Source organism: Mustela nivalis, assembly GCF_964662115.1.
Source record: "Mustela nivalis genome assembly, chromosome: 8".
Taxonomy (NCBI): Eukaryota; Metazoa; Chordata; class Mammalia; order Carnivora; family Mustelidae; genus Mustela; species Mustela nivalis.
The window spans coordinates 130,472,768-130,494,486 of record NC_139027.1 but is presented as its reverse complement, the minus strand read 5'-3'; the positions used below and the strand labels follow the sequence as shown (position 1 = coordinate 130,494,486).

General features: G+C 39.5%; 1 protein-coding gene across 4 annotated transcripts in view; it reads left to right on the top strand.

Annotated features, from left to right (window-relative positions):
• The window catches only part of NCOA5 (nuclear receptor coactivator 5), a 30,151-nt gene that overhangs the window by 563 nt on the left and 7,869 nt on the right, over positions 1-21,719 (top strand). For 2 of the 4 annotated variants that reach the window (XM_082744744.1, XM_082744746.1), the window contains exons 2-3: positions 11,641-11,707; positions 20,325-20,651. In XM_082744744.1, coding sequence (XP_082600870.1) covers positions 11,670-11,707; positions 20,325-20,651 — 365 coding nt within the window. In that variant the 5' untranslated portion in view covers positions 11,641-11,669. The remainder of the gene's footprint in view (positions 1-11,640; positions 11,708-20,324; positions 20,652-21,719) is intronic. The other 2 variants (XM_082744745.1, XM_082744747.1) reach the window with 1 other exon arrangement.

Here is a 21,719-nt window from a genome sequence, read left to right as displayed (position 1 = left end):
GAGTCGGTGGCGCAGGCGGGATTCGAACTCGGACCGAGGTGGCCCGCCTCTCCGGGCGTTCTACCGGGCGTGCAGCGCCGTGCCGCGAACCGAACGCTGGCCCCCGTCGCCGCCGCCTCGCGGCCCCTTGACAGCATCTTCGGGGCGTCTGTCTCCTTGTCGCGTGATACCTCCACTCAGTTTATAACGCGGACCCCGGGCCCCGAGGATGGGGAAAGAAACTGTGCCCGAGGTTACCGTGGAAACTAGCGACAGAGCCAACGCCCCAACCTGCTGGCTCTTCTGTCTCCTGACCCAGGTCACTCTCCGCTCCCCACGACCCGCCGGGGGCTTTTTTGAGGACGGCGTTTCCCAAATTTCAGTCTCTCGCGTGACACCTTTCTGTCGTGTACCTTCTGTACTGTTATTTATTTACCAAATGTTAATTTTTTTCTTTAAACTGACTCCTTTTTCCTCCTCCTTAAATACATTTGTTCAAGGTGGAAACGTAAATCACAAACCGTATAATGGAAAGCCAGTTATTTTCCTAATGCTCATAAAAAATAAATACCTATCTATTAAACAGTGCGTCCTTGTTCCTCCTGAAGTTATTCTGCGTTCCACGCTTTGGGAAACGCTGCCCTAGGAGTACGGGGTTAATTGTCGTCCTGGCTTTCGCTCTGTGCGTAGATTTTTTCCCCTGAGGCATAGCGGATTCCGTGAAATGCTCCAATAACTTGGGGATGATGATACTACAAGGCTTTTTCGTTGTAAACTGTTCTCATTATTGACTTACAAGCGCTAGACCCAGGGAACTGCAGGAACTGTCAGCTCCAGTGCGCCGGTGTGCCTCCTCAGTTTTCTTGTAGCATTGTGGCATGGTAACCACCTGACTGTTTCTGCGTATGACCATGGAGCAGTTTTAGTTTTTGACAACTCTAGATTTAATGTTTTCTGTATGAGTCAGTCCGGGTGTGAAAACGTACTTTCATGTTGCCTTTTTCCAACCAGTAAAGCCCAGGCTTTTGCATTGTGGGTATTGGAGATCACTTAGCTATTTAACATCTGTTTCTTCCTATATTCTAGTTTCTTTGCCTTTCTTTTAGCTCGTGTCATGACACGTGTCATCGTGTCCTCTTCATTTGAAACTTCTGACATGATTTTTTAACTTAAAACATAGAAATTGTAGTTTTCCTTGTAGAATGTGCTGGAGAAACTGTATTCCAGGACCCAGTGGAAGGAATTTTTCTAGCTGCAGGTGGTTCAGACTCACATGCCAGTAAACAGCACACATTTCAAGAGGCATTAGGAGCTCCTTTCTCCTGGCTAGATCAGATGCTGCCAATTGATGCATTGTTGAAAAAAGCTAATTAGGTTTTTCAAACAAAGGGAGGCATTGACAGATTAACTTATTTATGTAAACAGTCTGTTCTCTCTGTAGTCCCTTCATAAACATTGTGTGTGTGAGAGAGCAGATTTACTTTAATTCACGGAAAGGAAACTCAGAAAAGTCTGCTCAGACCATTCAGGCGTTGTCTCTTCAAAGTCTAAGAAAAAAAAAATCCACATGCCTTGGAGTTACCTTGGTAAGAGCAAAATGTAGAACTTATATAAGGCTAAGGTGATCAGTCCTGTTTAGAGAAGAAATGAGAATTTTTTACTCAGGTCTGTTTCCGAACTTCAGTACATGGAGGTTCTAGCTACCAGTGCAGTGCTCAAAAGCTAAGTCCTTTGGAGAAAGGTTTTAGAAGTATGATTTTAAAAAAAAAAAAAGAAAAAAGAATGCCTCATGATTTGAAACTTCATTCTTAAGAACCATTGCAAGCATTCTATCCCTGTGGCCTGCAGATGGCAGTGCCTTTGTATGGTTGTTACTACTGTGAGAAGTATTGGAATTCATTTGTACTTGTAAGAGATTGAGAAACCTGTGGAGGAAATGCATTTAATATTTGAATGAGATACCTGTGGAGGAAATGTGTTTAAAATTTTATTCCTTTCAACTATCTTTGTTTCTTTGTTTTTGACTCCCCACATAAAGAATGAAACGTCTATTCCTAAACTATTACTCTTAATGGTAATGATCACATACAACCCTCAGTGCATATGATTTAAAAGCAGGTTTACAGTACCATTTCATTTGCTCCCACTAATCATCTTGTGAGATAGGTAGGCTGATATTATTAAATTTTTTTTGCTTATGAGGAAGTAATTGGCTCAGAGAAGTTAGATTTTTTTGCCCAAATCATATACTTAGTAGAACATATTCAGGATACTATTGAAGGTAAGATTTTGTGGTCAAGCAAAATTGGGAAATAATGAGATAAAGAGGTGTCCTTAAAGTACCAGAACTTTAATATACTAAACATATGCACTGTAGATGTCCAAGAGAGGACGATATCATTGGTACCGTTGTCTTGCTATCCTCCTATGTACATGTTTAGGTCCTAGTGTTTTCCCAAACTGACTGTTCTTTCTGCCATGCTCTGTTTCCTCTCTTTACCTTGTGGTTTACTAATGATTACCATGTGTTTTGAGACAGGTGGTTTTAAAGCTCAGTCAGCTTTTTTTTTGTGCCAAAAGATTTGTCCTGTGAACAGTGTACACATTTGTCTAGACTATTTGGCTTAAGCAGAGTTGAACTATCAAGAAGTTAAAAGGGCAGTGACCAACAGAATATTACCCTTTATGCTACTTTCATTAATGAGAAGCGTTAATGAAAGGATCAGGGTAAGGCCACTGTCTGAAGCCATAGCACATTAGAGAAGTATGAAGTATACTGACAGCTAAATATATAATACCAGCATGCCTGCTGCTTTTTAAATGGTGGTTTTATTACCACCAGATATGAATATTTATAGGGATGGTCATTTTCATTCTTTAGCCTATCACTAAAAAAAAAAAAAAACCACCCAGAAACAAACAAAAGAAATAATAGGTCAACTGGACCAAGTGCTTTTTTCTTTTTTTAATTTAAATTCAATTAATTAACATATAGTGTATTATTAGTTTCAGAGGTAGAGTTCAGTGATTCATCAGTTGTGTAAAACACCCAGTGCTCATTATCAATTATTTTTATGTTAAGAAAATTCTCCTCAAAAAAATCAGAACTTTTGCACACCATAATACTCTTGACCTTTTATTTCCTATTCAAAACAATATTATTGTTGACCTACATAAAGACTGACAACTTTAGGCAAGGATGAGGGCAACTTAAGTTGCATTGGAAAACATTTAGAAAGCAAAATATCTTATAACTTGAGCTCTATGAAATATCTTGAGTGGTCCCCTGGATTGGATCTAGAGTGATTGAATTATAGAAGATTAGGTTGATCCTGCAGTTAGTGAGCAAGCTTTGGAGAACTTTGAATTATGAGTAATTTGGCTTTAAGTGAGTATACTTAATTATCCAGTTGGAGACTGAGATAGTAATAACATGTATTTACCATCAGAGATGATACAGGAAATTTATTTTTAAATGTCTCTTCAGAAATTATTCTTGATATCCAAAAGAAAAAAATAAGAAAAATATTATTTCGTTCAGTACAAAAATTTAAGATTATAAACTTATTTCAGAACAGCATCAGTCCCTAGAACAGCTTGTTGAAAATACAAATCTGTATTCAGCTTCCCATCCCCCCAGCTCTGGAGTTGGGGGCTGGAGAATCTACCTTTCAGAAGCAAACCCTGCAATTTTTATGTACACATAGTTTTGAGAACCCCAGATTTAGGCTTTAGAAAATGAGTTTTCACTAGAAATAGAAGATTGAAGCAGATTCTAGTACTAATCTATTCATATCCCAGATTACTAATAGGAATTGGCAACTCTGGTTTATGGTTGGTATACATTTTAAGCAAAACTGTAATTTAACTATAAAATGTTCTTTGGCTTCATGGTTTGAACTAGAGGTAATAGCAATAATTAGAATATCTGTAGAGTTTTTAGTATTTTAATTCCTCCATTTGCATCAGTAGGATGCTTTTACCTCTTGAAAACAAAGAAAGCAGACCTACCAAGATTCCATGGTCTGCTTATTAAATGTAGATGTCCTCCACTTTGCTTTTAGTGGTGTGGATGTGAAATCATATGTGTGACCATTTTTTTCTTCTTGCAAAGAGATGAATTTATATATGAAAACCAGATGCCTAAAAAGAAGCAGGAGTTTTAGCCCCTGCCAGCAAAACAGTATCAACAAGTCTAGTTTGCAGAATTTAGAGAGAACTTTAGTTGAAATTTTGCCATTTATTAGCCAAAGAACTGGATAATATGCTATCAAAAAGTGGCAAGCTCAGTGGAAAATATTTTTCTTGCTCTTTTATAACTAGGTAATTGGGGGAAAAAGCTTAAGTTTTCAGTATACTTTTTAAATGATCAGATAAAATCGAAGAGAAGTTGTTGGTATACACTCCTCCTTGGGGGGGCAGGGACACTGACCTTACAGTTGGATGTTATTACTAACTTTAGTACAGAGGAAACGTGGGTTCATGATTCCATTTCCTTTGGAGGTAGCTACATGATTATGTTTTCTATACTGTTTTCAGGGGTTATACTTTGACAGATTTTAGCCATTGTCATGACGTTTTCTTTGTGGCATTATGTTTATGGGTTATTACTCCTTGAATACAGGAGTTTAAAGAGGTTTCTAAATGGAGGATCTAAGTATATGTTATACATAAGCTAAGGGATAAATAGATAATACAGTTCCCAAATACTTGCCAAGGATCACCTGAGAAGCTTATTAAAATACGGGTTCCCAGGCTTCATCCTCAGATTCTCAAAGTTTGTGAGGAGGTCTGAGAATGATGTTTAGCCATCTTCTCGGGTGGTACTGATATCTTCATGAAAGGAATGCGACGTGAAGAATGAAAAAATATGTGTGTGTGTGTGTGTGTAAATGAGAGGGGACATGGGAAACTGTTTAATGGGTATAAATTTTTGTTTCGCAATATGAAAAAGTTCTGAAGATCTGTTGTACAACAGTATGAATATATTCAATGTACTAAACCATGCACTTAAAAATAGTTCGTATGAGGGGCACCTGGCTGTTTCAGCTGGTCAAGTATGCTACTCTTTGAGTCGTGAGTTCAAGCCCCACATTAGGTATAGAGCTTACTTTAAAAAAAATAATAGTTAATATGGTAAATTGTGTGTTAGGTGTTTTTTTTTTTTAATCACACTAAGTTGTTTCTTTGTTCCTTTGTTTAAGTATTAGGAAAAACTAAGGAAGGGTGCTTGGTTGTCTGTTTCTTCCAGAACAGTGGGTTAAACTAATATTGTTGGCTATTAATTCCTGACTTGGGCCCCAAGTTTATTTTATATTCCTTTATTGAAGGTAGATTCATAACCTTTTAAATACTTTTCTCATTCCTGTACCCTTCATTGTCAAACCAATGATCCTTGAAAATTATTACTATAGTTAATATTTTGAATATCTTAGGTTTAAATACTCCTTCCCCCCTTTTTTGGATAATATACGTATAGGAATCCTTTATTAATTTAGCTTCACTGAGACTCTATTATGGTAGCTCAATGTACACAGACCCTCTTGCCACCAATTTTTTCCTTTTCAGCAGCAAAGTTTTTTGTGACCTTTTTCTAACTCTGGCTTGCATCTGTAATTCTTCTCTCTTTTCTTCCTCCTGTCCCCCTATTCCCTACACTAAACTTCCTACACTGAACTTACTAATTATGTTCTTCACGCCATTCCTTCACCTTTACATGGGCTGGAATGACTCTTCTCTTTCTGAACTTTTGGAACTACTCGTCCTGCAGGACTCTTCCTTTAGGCCATCCCTGCCGCCTCTATGTCCCTCCTACCCCTTACTCTTTTCAGTCTCTTCTTCCCTGCCATACTAGCCTTCATTGTCTCTGCAGTAAACCTGCTTTAGGTTATGATTATCCATTTGTATGTTCCACTCTCCTTTATTAAACAGTGAACTCCTTTAAAGCAGAGACTTTAGCCTTATTATTTCTGTATGTGTAAGGCATAGTACACAGTGTGACACATAGTAGGCCTGGAGGCATCCTATTGAGCTGATTAGAAACTGTTTTCAAGTGTGTTAATTCAATTCTGTAAGGATTTCTGTTTGTACAGTTCAGCGGAAATTTTACCTGTGTTAAATAAGCCTGTATTTTACATTTTTTGTAGCTCAGGTTGTTTTACCAGTTTAGATTAGCTCCATCTTTGTGAGTCTAAATTAGTGATGCTGATGCTGTCCTTGAATCAGCATAACCAACACAGGTAGAGTATCCATTTCATCAGGTTTAGAGAAATCAAATGACTAACTATCCACCACTCCCATTAGGACTAGAACTCAGACATGCTGATCAGGTGAGTGCTCTTTCCTCGAAAGAAGTAAAAAGGGCAGAAAATTAAATGATGTAGAATTTTTTCCTGAAGTGTTGAAGTGAGTAGAATATTGGTACCAAAGTCAGAAACATTGTACAGTTGACCCTTGAAAACCTGGGTTTGAACTGCACAAGTCCACTTATATGTGAATTTTTTTATAGTACTGTAGATGTGTTTTCCTTACGGTTTCCATAATAACATTTTCTTTTCTCTACCTTACTTTATTGTAAGAATACAGTATATAATACATATAACATACAAAAATACATGTTAATTGACTGTTCATGTTATCAGTAGGTCTTCTGGTCCATAGTAGGCTGCCGTTAAGTTTTTAGGTAGTCGAGTTTTTTCGCTGCATGGGAACAGCACTCCTAACCCCTGCTTTGTTCAAGGGTCAACTGTAGTTTGAGGTGATAGAAACCGAAGTGGAATTTAATAAGTGGGCTCTGCCCTGCTGGGTATCTGGGGCACTTAAACATTGGTGTGACTGGCATAGACTGGGCCTCTCCCAGGTTCTGTCATTTTGATCAGGGAGTCTTAGCAAGTGTTCATAATGGAAACCATGTTTTTCTGTTCCCTGTTGGGGCAGTATAGTATAATAGTTAAGCACTTTGGTGTCAGACAAATCTGGATTTGAATCCTAGCTCTGCCTCCTGACCATCATGTGATCTAAGAAAGAAAAGTCAGTTAATTTCTCTAAATCTCAAATTTCCTCATTCGCAAAATAGAGATCATAGCACTTAACCTCCAAGCATTGTAGAAAGGATTAAATGAGATAATGCACATGATGTTCTTAGTACAGGCTCTGGTACAGAGTAAGCATTCTGTAAATAGAAGTTATCATTGTTTCCCCCATTCCTGTACCTAGGAATAATAATCTAATATAGCTAAAGATATAATCTATTTTTTTTAAAGATTTTATTTATTTGTCAGAGCCAGAGCGAGCACATGCAGAGTGGCAGGCAGAGACAGAGAGAGAAGCAGGCTCCCTGCCGAGCAAGGAACCCAATGTGGGACTCCATCCCAGGATGCTGGGATCATGACCTGAGCCAAAGGCAGCCGCTTAACCAACTGAGTCACCCAGGCATCCCTATAATCACTATTTTAATTAGAGGATGAAAGAAAGAATCCAATATGAGGGAATGCATAGTTTTTTGTTTTTTGGGTTTTTTTTAATTTTTAATTTTTTATAAACATATATTTTTATCCCCAGGGGTACAGGTCTGTGAATCTCCAGGTTTACACACTTCACAGCACTCACCAAAGCACATACCCTCCCCAATGTCCATAATCCCACCCACCTTCTCCCAACACCCCTCCCCCCAGCAACCTTCAGTTTGTTTTGTGAGATTAAGAGTCACTGGGAATGCATAGTTTTTAAAGTAAGTTTAATGGATTGAGAAACAAGCAGGGCATTCTCTTATCCCTGACTCATTGCATTATAACTTGTTACATATCCCTGATGTTATAGTATACCATCAAGGCCATCTTCATAAATGTAGTTTAAGTGAGAAGTTCAATCCTTTCCCATCCCAATTTGGGGAATTTAATGTGTGATAACCTCTTTCTTGTCAGTACGGTTTTTCAAGTGGCATTATCTTTATCATTACATAGTTCCAATTTAGTAATTACTGATTATTAGTTGGTTTTCAACTAAGCCTTTGGGGAATTTTAGTTCATTTATAATCACATCAAAATTATATGGGCTTCTGGGTTCCTTCAGCATCCAGCAGTCCCAACAGTGATACTGTCACTAAGTGCAGCAGTTCGTGCTAGAATAGTCCTTATGGTTTTCCATTATGATAGCTTGTGATAAAAATTGATTTTAAGGTGAAAAGAGTTGTTTTTATGATGGTACAATTAGAAAAAATAGAGCAAAGCCATTCTTGGTACTATGAATGAAACATGCATTTTTATTTATAGCATTGTACAAAGACCATTGTGTGAACCCTGTCTAGCATATTAGTCTAAACTAAAATTGTACAGTAGTCATTGTGTCATTCTTTGAAAGTTCTTTACCCCAGTCTTTTGTGACTTAAAACAGTTTTGACACTTCCTGTGTGACATCGTGTTTTCTAGATTATTTTCTGGTTTGTTTCCTTTTATGTAGATCCCTTCAGTTGGTGTTATTTTTCTTGCCTAAAAATCCTTAACTGAAAAGTGCTTTTAACTATTTTCAGAAGAAACCTTAGAAGATATTCAGGCCAAGGTACCTTGTGATGGTGATTTTGAATGGCATTCACATAGCTAATATAGCTAACAAAGTATGGAGGTGCCAACCAAGCTGAGGTGAAAGAGACAATGAGAGACTGACTTCAGGTCTTAAGGGCATTTGGCCAGGATGAGATAGAGCAGGAGTGGAAAGAAACATCAAAGTTGCCACTACCCTCTTGTTGATTAAATTCTCTCCAATTATGGTTCCCTACCTAATGTCCAGAAAGGTGGCCAGATTATCTTTCCATCTTTTTTTTCTTTTCCTTTATATTAACATTATTTCTGTTTCCTTGGTGTAGATTATATATCTCTGTAAAGAGTTAAGAAGGAAAAAATCTAATTAACCAATTAATACAAAAGCCCCCTTTACCAGTCCCAATATTTGCATTTTCAAACAAACCTCCAACCTCCCAGTTGGTGGGTTATTAAATTATGTGACCAACAAAAGGGGGAGAGGGGTTAGGACAAGGGTTTTTTCCTTGACTCTTTACATCTTAATTATGCTTTGTGACCAGTTCCCTGAAGTTTACTTTTGGCAGCTTCTCTATTCTTCCTGTATTTCTGAACTCACAGGTTTTCCAAAAGTTCTATGTGACCATTTGTTAGGATTTTTTTGTGTATCGGTCTTGGTGGTGATAACAGTTTTGCTTTCATAACTCTAACTGAAACCCACCCACCCCCAACCCTCCTCTAACCTGAGCAGCTCTCTTGGGTGGCAGTGAAACTATCAAAAACTTCAGGTCTCATTTTCTCCATATCTCACCCAAGATGGAGGTATAAGGAACTCTTAAATAGAGGTGAATAATAAACAAATACTTGGCTTTAAGAAGAAACTTAAAATGGTCTGAGAGTTTTCTTTTTTACAGAAGAAACATAAGCCACACCATCCAGATGTAATTGCTTTAGACTATTTAGTGAAAATAGGTAGTAGGAGGCAAATTATAATCAAATGGTTTAAAGATAAAATAATCTTGAACTTTAAATAATCTCTCAAATAATTGCAAAAAAATTTCACTAACTTCAAAGTAAAATATTTACCTCCTTCATTCTAACTGGAGCCAGCTTTGCCCCAAAAGTGTATATAATACATGACTACTTTGGTCTCCCCAGTACTAATATGTAGGTGCTCACAGAAATGAATATAATTTTATAGTGTAATAGTCCTTTTCATACCATGTAAGCAAATTATATCACATTAATAGAAACGTGCCCACTAAAATGGTACCATATGTTCTGTACTCTAACCTAAATGTTCAAGTCAAGTCAATGTTGAGTAGAGAAGTTTTCTTTATTCACAAGACCATCCAATAATATCTGGAATCCTGCTGGGAGATCCTGTGCTTATTTAAAAGAAATCTTCACAACCCTAATACCCTCAGTATATTCCATAGATACTTTGAAAACTACTTAAACAAAACTACTTAAACAATTCTTTCTGAATCATAATCACCCCATATTAGAGAGCAGTATAAGTAAGTAGACTAGGTCAGTAGGCCCTTCGAAACCTAAACCAATATTCTTCACAAAAACACATAAAAGAACTAATCATTATATAATGTGCAGTTCAGCTATTGCTGAGCTTTTGGGGTTGTAAGTGAAAGTGCTACTTGGCATACCAAAGCAATGGTCAGATATTACTATTGGCCAAGTCCTGTATAGATGTTATTTTTTTAGTTTTATTTTTTTTTAATAGAGGGATGATAGCATTTGTCTACTTAATTGAAAATGTGAGAGGCAACTTAGGGTGAAATATGCTTCTCTTATTGTTTAAATTTATGTTACCTTCAGTTTATCAAAAGTCATTCTTCTCCTAGATACAATAGAAACTCTGACTTAAAATGGAACTGAAGATTATTCTCACTTAAATAGGAACTCAAAGTTGACAGCATAGCGGGGTAAGGTCTGTACCAGACCTCTTCAGTTCTATGTTATTACTGTGATCTCTCACACCATAGGACTCTGGTTGGAATTTTTTAAATACATAATTACTATTTTAAATTACTCTAATTATGTGAGTGCTTAATACCATTTAATGTCATTAGATACACTGCCAGTTGCTTAATATGGAACATGGAGAACAAAACTACACTGCAGCAGGACACAGTTTCATTTCTTCATGCAACCAAAGATTGAAATTTTTAATACGTTTATTAATCTGTAAGTCACATAAAAATTGTCCTGTTATCTTTCGACATAGATTGCTACATTTCTTTAGATAATTCATCAGTTCTTACTCATACATGGTGTTTTTATTATTCATTTCAGTTTTTGCAAAGCAGATTTGTTTTGTTTTTAGCAAGTAGGCCTTAACTGCACAAACTGGCTTTTCTGTAAGTTTGTATGATTCCACTGTTCTCCCTTACCTGGTTGTAAATGCCACACTTCTCTAATGAAAACTTCCTGTGTGGAGTGTTTTACTACCTAACCAAATGCCAGTTCTTATTCTGAAGTACTTACCTGTGAGGTTTGTAGTTGCTAACATGTAATATACTTCGTTTAGGAAAACAATATACTTTTCTACATCTCATTCTGGAACATTCTATACAACGGAATGCAACACAACATTAAAAGTAGGCCCCTACATTAAAAGTAGGCCCCGCTTCATGGCATATTGGCAGTTTTAAGCAATAGAGTCCGGCTGTTTCTTCTTTGTAACATAAAATGGAATTATTTTCCTTTGCTGCTTTTTTTTTCTTTTTTCTTTCTTTCATTTTTTGGTTTTTTTTTTTTTTGTTTGTTTTGTTTGTTTTTTTTGTTTTATAACTCTGTCTTTCCTGTCTTTCTCCCACTCTCCTGCCCTCAAAAAAGAATCTTGGAGCTGGCACTCGAAGGGTTTAGAAGGCAACTTTTTCTACTTTTGGAGGGGGCAGTTAGGTTTAGGACTTGATAGCATGTTAAAGCATAAACTGAGGGACATTCCTTACCAAACCTACCCTAACTTAATAAAAATTGCCCAAGTGACAGTGTGTCTGCTGAATGGATTTTCTTACACCATCTGGTTGTCATTGTAGTTTTTTTGTTGTTGCTTTCATTTGAAATGTGCTGATGATTTTGTTTTTATTCCATAGCATTGAACAGATGGGTTGATTATTCTTTTCAGATATTAATAAGGCAGCGGAAAGAAGAAATATGAATACGGCTCCATCAAGACCCAGCCCCACACGAAGGTAAAGTACCCTGAAGCAGTGAGTTACCTTGGGAGAGTTGGGCTCTGGGGAGTTAAGCCCAACTTCGTACGTCAAGGGTCTTTTCTTCCCCCCCAACAAATCAGAAACGCTCAAGCAAACAATAAGAACATGAACGTTGTGTGAAGGGCCTTGCTGCTTTTTTTAAACATACATCAGGAGATGCAGAGAAGCTTTGCGTTTTCGGTGACAAACCCAGCAAGTTCAGCTTGCAACATGAGTTGCAGGCGATCGGAAGAGGATAAACCTCTGTCTGTCCCCAGCTCACGTGTCGTTGGGAGCCTCCACAGCAGGAGGAGTGCCCCAGGGTCATTGGTGTGTGCCATGCTGCGCTGCAGTGGGCAGCAGAGATTCGACTCTTCATTCCAAATGGCTGCCGGTCCAGATGTTAACCAGGTTTATGGAAAGTGCTGCTTGAGAGATTGCTGCCGTGCCTGTGCTGCAGATCCCCTGTTTGCTCGCATGCTTGGGTTACCGTTTGAGGGGAAATAAAAAGGGCAAAAACACTTCAGCTCTCAACGGTCTCCCTTTTTCTTAGCTTTCCTGGAAACAAAAGGCATTTCCCTAATACATTCTTTCTTCCAGTATCTACAGAAGAGATAGTCCTGATGTATACCCACGAGATATGCATTAAATTGGCCCCTTCTCTCAAAGAAGAGCCTGTAATGTTACCATATGCACCAAAGAGGCGTTATCCAAACTAGCACCCTAACCGTACACAAGTGGATGCAGTGTGTGCACTTCTGTGTGGAATGCAGACAGATATGATGTGGTTTCATATCTGGTGTCTCTTCGTGGCCAAATGGATACTCAGTAAGGATTTTGCTTTTACCTCTAAGTAAAAATATCAGTTTTCCACAGTAAACTACATACCTAAACTACGTACCATGATAGACTACATTTCTTATATTGAACTGAACACTGCTGAGTACGATGAATCCTGGTCTGTACTGCTAGCGCCGCAGATCACCTGGTATATACCCAGCTACTTACACATGACATACAGCTGTCTTTCAAGACAAAAACACCTGTGTTTTGTTCCCCGCTCATAGGAAGGAATGGCCGCTGTATGTTTGGTGTATTGTTGCCCCCTCTTGGATGCGAAGGGTGGGTATTTTCTAAGGTACCAGGAGTAGATTATACGTGACTGCTCTGCAGAGTTCGGGCAGATGGTAGCAGCAAGGTGGTGATTTCATTTGGCTTCTCTGAGCACTCTGCCAGTGCAGAGGAGTTGAATCTGACACCACAACCACAGCTGCACTACAGCCGCTGGGTGGATGCCCTGGCTGGCCATTGTTCTCACTGCAGAAGTGAACATGTACATTGGTATTCTGTCTGTCCGCTCTCACACTGGAAGGAATGCCTGTAGCTTACAGGTAAATACTGTGCTGATTGATTTTGTGGGCATGCGTGAGTATCCTGAAGAACTTAAATGAATCTGCAGAACTTCAGCGGTTCCATATAATGTGTGCTTCTATTATGCTGCATCAAACCATGCTGTAGATGTTGGGAAGTCCCATCTGTGTTGCTTCTCATGCCCCAATAAACAGGGAATACAGAGGGTGAAGAGTTTACATCTAATGGTCAGAAATAGAGGGCGCCCATTGGAAGCTGTGGTTGCCAAGAGGCTTGAAAGGAGATAGAGTGTGTATCCAGTTTCCAAGGAGCAATGATGCATGTGTTCCCAAACTAGGTAACTTACCAGAAGGAGTATGGGATTGATATCTATAAAGACACTGGCTTCACTAGTAAAATCCTTTCCCCTCTTTTGTCCCCATGATGCTTATAATCTCTGGATCATGTCTATGTGTTTTTGCAGGCAACATGCCTACCCCCCCCCCCAAAACAAGGCACATCACAGAGTAGTTCCTATTTGTGCTCTTGAGTTATGCCATCTTATTAATAATACTTAGCTAAATCTTTTTAACATTTCCAAATGATTATAGGTATTCAACAGACATTGGCAATGTTGAGGAAATTCCAGCTTGGAATCCAGTATAGCTATTGCCAGAACATTAAATTAAAAAGATTAATTTCATCCCCTCTTAAAATGCAGCTTTATAACTTCTTGTGCAATGGAAGAAATAGCTATATGCTTTTCTTCTTTTTTTTTTTGGTAGTAGATCCCCCAAAAAAACCCATACAAACAACATTGGAAGGAACTTTTAAAATGTTCTCCCTACCAGAGACATAAATACAAATACGTCACTTCTTTATACCCTTTTAAAATATCACCTTCCTGAGGGCACCTGGGTGGCTCAGTTGGTTAAGCACCTGCCTTTGGCTCAGGTCACTGACCCCTGTGTTGGGCTCCTTGCTCAGCAGGGAGTCTTTTTCACCCTCTCCCTCTCCCCCTCCACCCCACTCATGCTTGCTCACATGCACACTTTCTCTCTCTCTCTCAAATAAAATCTTTAAAAAAAAAATAAAATACCATTTTCCTCAAATAATTTCTAAAATGAGGTTGTTTGGGATATGAATAGGGCAGTAGCCTCCTGCTTCTTTTTGCAATCAATAGGAGGCACAGTTGGGCTAATTTAATTGCCATCTAGAATCAGTCTTCCCCCTTGGTGCTATGACCCTAACTGGGTTCCTCAGCGTGTTATTTAACATGACGAAGTGTCATACAGTTGTGCTTAATAAGGTTCAGGGAAGGAGGATATTCACATTTCGTAAATCTGTTCTGAGCCCTGTCTAAAACCTGAGCAGAGAGTCCCAGTTTTTTATTTCTAAGAATAAAAATTTTAAAGCCAGACAAACTTGATATTGTATTCAAAACAGAACACTTAACATTTTGATCACACTGATCATGTATTTTCTCTTAAGGTATACCAATAAGGCAGAAATAAAATGGAATAAGTAGGCAAGATGGACGACTGGTTAGCCTGGAAGAGGCTAATCATTTCTCTAAGGATGAACACTGGATATCACTCTTGGGGTACATACTCCCAGTCAGAGCCTTGAAGTAATTCAAAATATACCAGTCTGTTGACAACTGCCAAACTGCCTTCATTTGGCAACCCTAATCAGTACGTGTCCCCCAGCCAGACGGAATGTATTGTTCACAGGCAGGGTGGGGGAAGTATATTTGTGGCAGATAGTTCCCTGGAGTTGTATTTTAATGTGTTCAGTGTTGCTCCTTTTAATAAAACTGTTTCTGAACATGCTGGCAAGACCTTTGTAACACCTTGTTTTGCTGGACGTTAACCTTGACTGTCAAAACACCTAAGTATCTTTGGGAGTTTTCACAGGATTATCACCTCTTCAAATGTCTCTGTAAGCCACAGTTCTGCTGGCATTGCTCTCTGTTCGGTAATGTGCCTCCCCAATGACTCCAGCTGTCAAGTGTGTAATTCTGACAATATTGGTCCAGCCAAGCACAAAACTCTGCATCAGGGATCCCTGCTCTGGATCAAATTTCGGCCTGAATTCTCATCATTTAACCCTTGGACCACTTTATTCGACTCTTGAACACATCGCTTAGTTACCATGTAAGCTGTCTAGCACTGGTGCTAGGCACTGGCCCGCCCTTTCTTCAGAGACTGGACCGTGATTCTGGTTGTACCTCAGATGTTCTCAGTTTCTATCTTCAGCTCAACACCCTGGCAGTCCAGGTCTTGGAACATATCCCTACACAGATGTGGCCTCCAAGTGAGACTCTATTTCCTAAACCTTCCTGTCTGACATTAAAAAGAGCAAATAGAACTAATTTGTCTACACCAAAAGCTCTGCAGAGAATTTTCCCCGTGTGTTTGTTAAGGATGTTAGGCTTGGTGCATCTCCGTGAAAAGTCATCGAGGATCAACTCATCAGAAATATCCTAGCTGTAGACGAGTTTATTATGTGGCTCAAGATGACTTCTATCTCCAGTGCTAGTTCTTTTGATAACTACTTGCTCTTACGCTAGTTCTAGGTGGGCCTCGCAAGTTAAGATTCCAGGCTATGATTACCTCTGCACTAACACTTAAAGAACAGCCATCGGTTCTCAGGAAGTGCCGCCTCTACAGACATAAAAGTCGTATTTGTGCTTGAGAAAATCATCAGCGTTCTTCCTAGGGAGAAGCATGGACACTTAAAAAATTTGGATCTGTGAGGTGTGATAACTCATTGCACCCCATATCCTACCAGCACCTATTGGCAAAATTCTGCACGAGTCTGTTGTGTCCGTTTCTCACAGTAACATGGAGCCAGCATGTTGGGGGACCAACATCACACAGCAGCCAGCCGTTTTAGATAATGATATTTGTGGACAATATCTGCAACAGAGGTACCAGCAACTACTGAAGTTGGTTGTTTTTCAGGAACGGAAAAAGAAAAAAAAAGCTCGCCCTCCAAGGGAAAATATTCCAGTGAACAGAAAGGAGATGCTGACAAAAAAGGACAGAGGCCTTTCTCCCTGACATTCTGTAGAGCCAAGGCCAAAGAACACCACCCTGGGCTTGAGGTTTCAGTCTGTGGAGGAAGAAAAGCTTAAAGTCCATCACAGACTTCCAAGATGATCATCTGTCCATTCGTACTCTGTAGGCTCTCAAATGCCTAGCGCTCTGCACGCTTCTTAGTAGTCCCCGGAAGAGAAGCTGTTCTACCAGAAGCACATCACTTTACCATCTGAGCCATGGCTTTTCCCGTCACCCACCCTTCTCTTCCCTCTCAGATGTTTCCAAATGATACGACTATATTTCTCTCAAGGCAAAGAGCATTTGGCTTTTTCCCCAGCTGAATAGATGAGAAATGTATAGCAATTTTAATCCTGTTTGTCATCTGCCTTCAGTTTGTGGACTCCAGTGCTGAAATTTGTTTAACTGGTTCTGTTTTAAAGGTTCAGTTCTTTTTAGCTTCTAGTGACCTGGTACCTGAGGGTACACTGTGGTTGTTCTCCAGTAAAATACCTCTGGGATGAGAATGTGAACCCTATTGTGCTCCAGAAACTTGGTTTTAACCCACTTGTTATCTAAGGTCAAGCATCTCATTCAGAGGCTTCCTCCTTGTGCACTTTGAATCCTGCACCCTGTACCTCCATTTTGTTAGCTGGTTCTTGTTTTGAGAAAGTTGTTGGGGCCAGCAGCAGGAGCCCTTTTGTTCTGGGGAGATCTTTGTTTGGGTCCTAGAGTGACCCTAAAGATTTTTTGTTTTTGTCTCTAGAAGAACTGCTTCCGCCACACTGCTCGTCTTTTGGAGAAAGGAGAAAAGCTTTGCCTTTTCATATTATTATCTTCTCTGTTCCTATTTCCACTGTTCTTTGGTTCTTTCCCCCTTGTGAATATCATCTTTTCTCCATTTTACCCAGAAAAGCAATGCAATGAGGGAGTTAGTAGTTTTGTTGCATATGGACTTTAGATTCGTTGAGGGAAGGGGAGTGCTTGCCTTCTCACACTGGAAGCATGAACTGAGACTTTGGGAATCTAGGGTTATGGTCAGCCTCCAGGGATGGAGGTAAGTAAGGTAAGTTTAAGATATTTCAGTGGGTTCAAAACCATGAGGACAATATGGCATTTTTAATTATCCTTAGGCTATGAATAATGTGCTGTGACTCGGTGTTCTTAGCCATATCTCCACCCCTCGTTGCCACCACCTGAAGGCTTTGTGTGTGGTCTGTGGTCTGTCTGGTTCATGGTATCTCTCATCCCTGATGGCCAAGAACACTTGAAATCTGATTCTATCTCTAATGACTGCTTCTGACTGCTCCCCAAGGCAAGTTTATCTGTTGATCATTAATCCAAAAATACTTACTTGTCTCTTTCCATAGGATCCTGAGTTTTTGCCCACATTATATACTCTTATCAGATGTTATACACGTGAGGAAGATTCTAGGACATGATAGAAAAAAACAAAGAATCTTGGTTAGTCTGCACTTTAATCGGAAAAATGTTTAGCGCCTCCTCATTTAAACTCCCTGGTCTCCCATGTTTACGCCCATAAATCAAGAGTGCATGTGAGCCTTAACATATATGACAAGGATTTTTCATAGATGCAGAATTGGCATTTAAATTCTTTTTACTGTGCCCACAGGAAGTAAAATTGAGGCTTTCTACCAGACTTGATGGCATTGTGATGGCTGCCTAGTGTGTGTAATCATGGTAGATGACAAAAGTTCAGACAAAATATGACACCTGCTCGTAAGAAGCTTACAGTTGAGTTGAATAATTCAATTTATTAAACATTACTGAACTCCATGCTGATGTCCTAGGGATCCAAAGACTTCAGGAGAACTTACTCTTCAGTAGAGAAGCAGGGTAAACAGGTAAAAAGTAGAGAACCATGTGATAAGTGCCGTGATAGAAATACATACAATATAAGTTATGGAGCATCTGCTGCATGTCAGACATAAACTGACCTAGTGGGTTAACAGTGGAGAGTCAGATGGACAGCTCTTGTCCTCATGGACTCATGTTCTAGTAGAGCAGACAGATGTTACACAAGTAAATAGATATGTCAAATTGTGGTAAATGACAAGTAAAAACAGTGCTATGAGAAAATGTGGCCAGGATTTAAGGGCAGAAAATAAACTTTTAGACTATTAGAACCGAAGGTAAGAGACACGTATTACGCTGAGACCTAGAGGATGAGTATGTTCTGTTCTTACTGCTCAAGCAGAGGCATCAGGAAAAGCCTTGCTAGTTACAGCTGAAAAGCCAGTGTGGCAAGATAGTGTCGAACTTTGGAGGGGAGGGAGTGAAGTTGGAGAAGACAGCCAAGACTGTGCAGCACCTGACTTAACCTTACTGGAGATTTTGGATTGAATTCTGAATACTGTGGGAAACCAGTGAGAGGTTTTTACATATTTGAAAAAATCACTCTAGGATAATACAGAGAAAGATTAGAAAAGAGGCAAGAGCAGAAATGAGGAAGTCTTATCCCACGGTAGAAGTCTCTTGCTGTGGTTTTAGGGAAAGTTCATTATGGGTTGGCCTTCAGCAGTACTAACGGACATAAACATGAACAGAACTGATACAGATTTTACAGAATGAACAGAATTTGCAAATGGAATTGGAAGAGTGGATGGGGCTTTGGAAAAGATGACATTCAGCTTCCTGGCTTAATGAACTGAGTAGGTAGGTGTGCCGTTTAGTGAGATGGAAAGGACTGAAGGAGGAGCATTTTTGTTGGGGAAGTTCGAGAGTTCGGGGCAGATTTTATGGAGGTGGTAATCCTTAAAGTAGGTCAAACAAGGCCGTTATGAAAAGGTAACTATCAGATAGAGATGAGTAATAGAAATAGTAAGTGTTCTAAGAGTTGAGCCGCAGGAGAGATCAACAGTTCTTACGGAGATTAGAGAAGATCTCTTGGAAGATTTGGGACATGAACTTTCCTGTGAGGGTTGGGTGATACTGGCATTAGTGCAGGAAAAATATTCCAAGTTGAAAAACCATGAGAACAGAAATCCTGAAGCAGATAGGATCATTCTAGTTAAGTCCTAAGAATAGAACAGATGAGATTGAATCAGGAAATGGGGGGAGCAGTAATAGTTGGGAAGGGTCCGGATTTGTTAGGGAGGGGTACCTAAAGGTGTGATTGTCAAGCTGTGATTAGTAACAGGTAGAAATCTGATAGTTAATCCGATGTTTATGTGTTGAATGAATTGAAATCTGGAAGATTAGTTTTTGGTTTGGTTTGGGTTTTTTGTTTTGTTTTGTAAACTTGTGAATCCAGTAGGAATGAAAAAGAAAAGTGAACAGGATTCAAGTGACTTACTGGAGAAAGGAAAGGAAGAACCAACATTAACTTTCAAAAACTTAAACCTTGGTAACCAGGGAGATAATTTCCAGCAAAAGTGAAAAAGTCGGGAATGGGACTAAGAAGTGGGTTGAATAAGAAGTTCAATTTTAGATATGTTGAGGTTTAGTTTCCAGTGGGGTAGAATGTCTCATGAAGCACAAACATATCTGTGACCTCAGACACTGTTCAAAGACAAAAAAGAAAAAGGAACCAGGTTCTGCATTAAACTCAGATTGAGAGAGACCACTACTCAGTAACTGTTGAGAAGACAGAGAAGCTGAGTGTTCTTATACTTTACTGTGTGTCACATTGTACTTTTTCTTTTTTCCCTTAATTTATTGACCACCCTACTAGATATTCTAAGTGAGATTTTCTGTACTTGAGGAACAACTACTTTGATCACTGTTACTATATATGAAATTGTGCATTTGCTCTTTTTTTTCTTCATGAGTCTTGCTCCTTACTATGTCCCTCCCCAACTTTTCCCCCTTAAATCTTTCAAACATGTCTAGTGGGAGAAAACAGGTTCTGGGGGAAAGATGCTTGAACTCTGAAAACCTGTGGAGATTTAGATGATAGCGTGGCATGCGTAAGGAATACCGAACTACTCTGGGACAAATATGTGACCCCAGTCGAAACCTTTGGCTTTGGGTCTACATTCTTCTTTTGATGTCCTAATCTTTTGGGATCCTGGAACCTACTAGTCTTTATTTGCTAACCAGATGGGTGGCTGTCTTTAAAATTTTAGTCATGTTCTCACTGTTTGGCTGCTGTGTTTTAGAGAAAAATGCTTGGAGAGGGTGGGGACTTCCTCCAATAAAGAGCTGAAGGGTTGGCTACCTTCAATTTCTTTGTCTTAGCTCCTCCTTGCTACCTCCCACAGAGATCCATATGGCTTTGGAGATGGTCGAGATACAAGACGTGATAGATCCCCAATCCGAGGAAGTCCAAGGAGAGAGCCCAGGGATGGCAGAAATGGCCGGGATGCCCGTGATAGCAGAGCCATGCGAGACCCCCGAGACTTGCGGGACCACAGAGATACCAGAGACATTCGGGATCACAGAGACAGCCGAAGTATGCGTGATGCTCGGGACATGAGAGACCTTAGAGACTTTCGTGATCTAAGAGACTCTAGGGATTTTCGAGATCACCGGGACCCCATGTACGACAGATACAGAGATATGAGAGACTCCCGAGAGCCCATGTACAGGTACATATGCAGCCATCTGCTTGGATTTTTGTTGGGTTTTTTGGTAACAGTCTTTTCTGTGGGTGTTCTGTTGAACAAATTGAAAGCTTTGTAAGGGCAGTGACTTTATCAGCCTTGTATTTCCAGTGTCTAGCAAGTGGCAGATGTGCTACTCAATAAATATTTGCTGAATATGTGAATGTTTGATGAATTATGCTTAGTGAATGAATCTGAATCTCTCCATGTGACCTGTGAAAGGCAGCATTGTGCAAATGGGGAAAAAAAAAAATGGATCGCAAATTATTTTGGCAGTGCAGAAACACAGGGAAAATGTACGCGTGGCCAGTAGGTCCAGGAAAAAACACTCAGCATCATTCGTCAGAAGGGAAATGGAGATCAAAGCCACAATGGGCCACCCCTTCATACCTACTAGGCTGGCTGTAATCACTGAATCATTTATCGAGGCAAACAACAAAAGAAAGTAGCAAGTATTGGCAAGGTGGGGAGAGAGAGAACCCTTGTGCATTGTTGGTGGGCATGTAAAATAGTGTGGCTGCTGCAGAGAACAGTTGGCAGGAGGTTCCTCAGAACATTAAATACAGCAGAATTACTCAGACCCATCAGTTCCACTCCTGGAACTGAAAAGAGGGACTCAAAACAGATCCTTGTATGTGAGTATGCATAACAACACTTTCCATGGTAGCTGAAAGGTGGGTCTAGCAAAAGATGAATGAATAAAAAAAGTAATCTATCCATACAGTGGACTTGTATTCCAGCCATAAAATGGAAGGTGATTCTGACATCTGCTACAACAAGGATGGACTTTGAAAACATAATGCTAAAGGATGTAATCCAGACGACACAAAAGAACAAATACTATATGATCCCACCGACATGAAATACCCAGAGAGAGCAAGTTCATGGAGACAGAAAATAGATTAGTGGTTACAGGGATGGGAAGTGAAGAGTTTCTGCTTAGTGCGTACAGAGTTTCTGTTCTGAGTGTTCTGCTCAAGGTGATGAGAAATTTATCTGTGTATTTACATGAAATACATGTCTGTATGTATTATAAAATTAATATCAGTAGTT